At 42.1% G+C, this 6000-nt stretch overlaps 1 protein-coding gene across 1 annotated transcript in view; it reads left to right on the top strand.

Annotated features, from left to right (window-relative positions):
- Positions 1 to 6000, top strand: part of cpxm1b (carboxypeptidase X (M14 family), member 1b) — a 40029-nt gene that overhangs the window by 19456 nt on the left and 14573 nt on the right. The window contains exon 7 of the mRNA XM_036589949.1: positions 327 to 450. Coding sequence (XP_036445842.1) covers positions 327 to 450 — 124 coding nt within the window. The remainder of the gene's footprint in view (positions 1 to 326; positions 451 to 6000) is intronic.

A 6000-nucleotide genomic window follows, 5' to 3' on the forward strand; every position in this document is an offset into this window, starting at 1 on the left:
AAAGCAAATAAGCAATGTTATGGTCTTTGCAGCCTGTTGCGTTAAGAAAATATCCACCGATTTGGTCATAAAAAAGATGGAATAAAAATCAATAATCAAATTTCAGGATCTGTTCTCCCCTACTGCTCAAGATCTCAAGACTTCAAGGTCCTCAGAATATAGATAGAAACTCTATGCCCATGAAAGTAAAGTATAGTAGATCTCCAGGGGAGAAGATGGAGCTAAACTTTTTGGCTAGATTTCCAAGAACAGGAATGGTCACCTTTGCAATAATGACTTAACTCTCCTCAGAGATCTCTCACTTTTATTGCCTCTCTCTTTGCCAGCTGATGAAATCCGTGCAGGAGGCCTGTCCAGACATTACGCGCATCTACAGCATTGGAAAGAGCTACTTGGGCCTCAAACTGTACGTGATGGAGATCTCCGACAACCCAGGCAAACATGAGCTGGGTAAGGAAGAACCTGATCAAATTTGTGTTTATAGTAGAATAGAAGAATATGATCCAAATTAAAAACAGAAAAGGTTTGTTTTGAGATTTCATAAGAATCATCACTCATGCATCAGACAAGTGAAGCCAACATTTTCCCATTTGCCTGCCTAAATCCAATTTAAGCCTGCATTCCAGGACTAAGCTGTGGATTAAGAAAATCAGTGACGTCTACAGTACTGTGCAATGCTCAGAGTCTACTCTTCATTTAGTCAATTTCCAGTCCAAAAAGCCATCTATAAAGTTATCTACTGGGGTAAGGATGGGGACAGTCAACAGAAGTTTCCAAAACAGTTTTGGAGTTCAAAAAATGATTTAAAGATACAGAGAAAATGGGACCCATAACAGCTGTGCAAGACCCGGCAGACAAACCAAAACTTTCCCTTCAGAGAAACTGTCCTTTAAGCGTTCATCTTTGAGAGAGAGAAGAAGCCCAAGAATCAAGCTCCACTCCACAGGTGTTTCTGTCCATCCTTCCACTGTGAATGGACAGCTTGACGCTATGGGTCTGAAAGGATATGTAGCTGTCAAGAAGAAAGAAATTTTGCAGATCAATTTGTCTGGTGTTCTCAGAACAATGAAATGACCATCCCAGAGTCCAGACCTCAACATCACTAAATGTGTTTGTGATTACTACAATCTGAAAGCAAGTTTCCTGAAAGGAGAAAGTGTACTAAAGGCAAAGGCTGGACACACTACATTTGTCTAGTATGGCTGTAGGCGGCACGGTGGCGCAGTGGGTAGCACTGTCGCCTCACAGCAAGAATGGCCTGGGTTCGATTCCCGGCTGGGTGACCAGGGTCTTTTCTGTGTGAAGTTCTCCCTGTGTCTGCATGGGTTTCCTCTGGGTACTCCGGTTTCCTCCCACAGTCCAAAGACATGCAGTCAGGCTGATTGGACATGCTGAATTGCCCCTAGGTGTGAGTGTGTGTGTGTGAATGTGTATGTCTGCCCTGTGATGGACTGGTGACCTGTCCAGGGTGTATCCTGCCTTCCGCCCAATGACAGCTGGGATAGGCTCCAGCACCCCACCGTGACCCAGAAGGATAAGCGGTTTAGATGATGGATGGATAGTATGGCTGTTTTGGCTGGCAAGTACATAAATGAAGAATGGTCTCTTTTTGACTCTTTTTGCACAGTACTACATTTAAAACTTCTTTCTTCTTCTTTCTAACTCACAGCTGCTGTAAATATTGACATACGAAATGGGACCCTGAAATAACAAAGGTTACCAGCGGTGCTCTGTAGGCGACACTGCCAGTCTACTGTGATAGCAGAGGAGGGTAAAGTTTAGCAACCTCACTGCTGGGCTTTAGTTACATTTAGGCATCATATGTCTTCAAAGAGGGAGGATATGACTATTATTTATTATTGCCCACCGCTAATTCTTCATTAGAAGAATATACGCCAACTTCTTGTTCAGACTTTCTTCTTCATAACCATTTAAGATGGAATGGGAAATTTGACTAGCTAGCTAAATACAATAGTTAATGTAAATTTAACGAAGAAAATACTCACATTTGTGAGTATCTTTGGTCGCTGGCGCAGCCATCTTGCCTGTTTTCTTTTCTTCTCATGATACTCCATTTGGATTGTGCCTCTGAAAAACCTCCATTTGGAGGGCAGCCCTAACACTTCACCCTACCCCTCTATCTCAAGAAAAACAACCCAACCCCTAGGCGTGAATGCAAAATGGAGGGGTAAGGGCTAAGTGATAGGGGCAAGGAGTGAAATGGGATTGGGCCATTCTGTATGGATGGTACCTCATGGGCTGTTACAAATACAGGCTTTTGTACACTCAAAAATTTCCTAACAAATGCTCAGATTAATGAAATCAGCACAGTGCGTTATAGATAAAGGAAGAAGTAAGCAGAAGCATTTTTTCTGTATCTCCTCACTTTCTCTCTACCTCTCTCACTCCCTCTCTCTCTCTCTATCCCCTTTCCTCCCTCCCACTCTCTTTCATCGGCTCTGTGTTTACTCTGGAACAGCGCTGGGTTGGTTTTGGCCTGTGAAGTGGAGGTCAGTTCCTCGGTTGGGGTTGGCACTGCCCGTGCCAGCTCGCGAAATGAGGCCTGAGGCCAGTGATGCCAGGGTAGAGCCCAGCACAGAGGCAGTGGAGATGCCCATAGGAGAGCTAATATAGAATAAAAATATTCTCATAACAAAATCCAGGCCATAAAAAAAAAAAATAATAATAATAATAATGTATTAATTTATTAATAATTTAAATATTAGTTTCATGGCAAGTGGAAAATATATTCTTTTCTAAAAACAATGGTAGCATTTTAGTTTGAGTGCTCTTTTGTAGATGATTAATAAATCAACAACATATCAGTGAAGTAGCAGTAAAGCAGCATCTGAATACACTGAGCTAAATATCTTAAGGATGTTCTGTTTATATATTAACAGCATTAAGTGAGGAATATTATTGATTGTTATGTATTATTGTTATGCTACATGAAGTAGACTTAATATGTTACTTCCATTAAGCAAAATCCAACCTTACCAAACCTCACCCTGGTCCTAATCCCTAATCCTCACCCTGGTCCTAATCCTAATCCTAACCCTAACCTCAACCCAAAACCTAATCCTAATCCTCATTTTGGCCCTAATCCACTAACCTTAACCTCAACCCAAAACCTAATCCTAACCCTTACCCTGACCCTACTCCTGACCCTAACCTTATCTTCAACCCAAAGCCTAATCCTTAATCCCCACCCTGGCTCTAATTTTAATTCTAACCCTAGCCTTAACCCAAAACTTAATTCTAACCCTCACCCTAGCCCTAATCCTAACCTTTACCAAAATATGATCTTAATGCTCATCCTGGCCCTAATCCTAATCCCAACCTTAACCTCAACCCAAAATCTAATCCCTAGCCCCCTCCCTGGCCCTAAACCTAATCCTAACCCTAACCTCAACCCAAAACCTAATCCTAACCTCACCAAAAAGCCTAAACCTCACCCTGGCCCTAATCCTAATCCTAACCCTAACCTCAACCCAAAACCTAATCCTAACCCTCACCCTGGCCCTAATTCTAACCTTAACCTCAACCCAAAACCTAATCCTAACCCTCACCCTTGCAGTTAAGCTCCAGTTACAGAATAGTGTCCATAACAGCTTGTTGAGGATGTTGAGATGGTCAGTATTAGACTGTTCACTTACCTCTCAGGTCAACATTTACAGATCTGAACTTGGACACTCCAGATAAAATGAAAAACAACTGAATTAAGCAGATTATAAACCACATTTATTTTTCATGCACTTCATTAAAAGCCTCTTGATAATCTACTGAATGTTTTCACTGCTGCTACATTACTGATATGTTGTTGATGTTACTGAGAGTCTGTTGAGCATTTATTCATCTAAAAAGGACCACTCAAAAGAAAGTGTCACCAACACAACATTTAAACACAATAAACACTTTTATAAATGTGTGAAATGTTTTTGTAAATGATTTTCTGGTTCAGATGAAAATCAATCTTGAAACAGCATACCCAGAGTAAAAGGAGCACTACTGTCATGATCTTGGTCTCATTTGAAAGGTAACCTTCTGACCGCCAGAATAATTGAATGAATTACTGAAACAGAGTAAAAGAGTCCAGAATGGAGGAGTTTATTTCTGCCTGACTCATAGTTCTCTAAACTGAGCTCTGATTCTTGCCATGTTATTAAGACCACATGTTCTGGATTATGATGACTCTGTAGATAAGGACCCACTGTTTTGCTAGCATTAGATTATTCTGTGTTTATGTTGCAAATGAGATGACCGTAATTGCTGTGATCATAAAATGGTTTGCCAAAAGCCCTTGATTTGTCATAGATAGATTTGTTAAAGCCCATTAGATTCTTGAGACTTCAGCTGAGAAGATGAGCGCTGAACGGTTTCTCTAAAACTAGTGATTGTCTTTTGATGGTCAAAGCAAAACTAAGCTACTTAGAAAGGTCCTATTCCTCTTTGGACTGGAGAACATGACGTCTTTTGTTTCCAAATACAGTTTGACCACTGCACACATTTTCATCAGATGAGCTTTCGCCCAGCGGCGGCACGGTGACGCAGTGGGTAGCACTGTCACCTCACAGCAAGAAGGGCGATGAGGGTCCTTTCTGTGTGGAGTTTCTGTGTGGAGACATGCAGCTAGGCTGATTGCCCGCTAAATTGCCCCCTAGGCATGAGTGTGTGTGTGAATGTATATGTCTGTCTGTCTGCCCTGTGATGGACTGGTGACCTGTCCAGGGTGCCAGGGTGTATCCTGCCTTCCGCCCAGTGACCACTGGGATAGGCTCCAGCACACCCACCCCCACCCCCACATGACAGAAGGATAAGCGGCTTGGAAAGTGTGTGTGCTTTAGCCCAGAGAACTCAGCAGTGTTTCTGGATGTTCTGGAAATATGGCTTCTGCTTTGCGTAGTAGAGTCTTAACTTAGAGACTTAACGACAAACTATGTTTACTGACAAGGGTTTTCTAACGTGCTCCTGAGCCCATGTGAGCCCATGTGGCCTTCATAAAGTACTAAATATATCTTCCTTATGCTGTTTTAATTAAATTCTTGTAAAAGACAGTTTACAAATCACTGCTTTCTGTTTTTTATTTGCATTTTAACTATTGTTCCAACTTTGTTTGAATTGGGTTTGTAAAATATAATGTAGAATTACAGGAACTGAATCCTGAGATTTCAAGCTTTATAATGATTTATGCATCACTGTATTGCTGGACGATTTGAAGCATACAAATGACAGGAAGTGAACACTTTGACGGAAGTGTGCTGGTACAACAATCTACAAAAGTGCATAGGTCAACATGCGTAGGTCAACTGTGGGACCTTCAAAACAAGTGGAAATTGCATTTTATTGCTACTGTGAAAAGTTAATGTGGTTAATCTGACACAACCATGAAAACATATTGTTTCTGCCTCTGTCAGTTCATGTCCTTTACAAACTACAAACATGGACTGTTCATAGCTGGGTGCTTGCCATGTGTCCGGGCCAGTTTTGGGTTCCAGTCCTGGTGCACTCTATAAACATCAAGCTGAACTCCATCTTTGGCCTAATCCACACAATTGCGCTGACAGTTCAGACTCATTTTGGCTGTCTAGGTCACCCAGATTGATAAGCTACCTTGGATATAATTCTTTGATCTAGACAGGAAATGCGGGATAAAAGAGGGGAGACATCTGTTGGTGTTTTTACGGGGCCATCTTTTCTGACGCGTCATCGGCATGTGGTTTTCTAGCTGTGTGTGAATCAGAGGTGCATTGTCTAAGCTTGCAGGACACATGCTTTTTATCAGCATTTATCAACATCACAACCATCCTGTGGTTGGGCTAGAGGTCAAAGATCACTGCAGTCTTTGACTGGGAGTGTTTCTCCCATTGCCTCCCCCTCTACCGGAGCATCCGGTTGCTCTTCGGGGAGGGGGGATCCAAAACTCAGAAGGTGCTGAATGGGTCAACTGTTCTCCAAAACACGAGAGCAGAGAAGGGACACCCAGAGAGGTGCCTCGTCCTT

Source organism: Colossoma macropomum, unplaced genomic scaffold, assembly GCF_904425465.1.
Source record: "Colossoma macropomum unplaced genomic scaffold, Colossoma_macropomum, whole genome shotgun sequence".
NCBI classification, from domain to species: domain Eukaryota; kingdom Metazoa; phylum Chordata; class Actinopteri; order Characiformes; family Serrasalmidae; genus Colossoma; species Colossoma macropomum.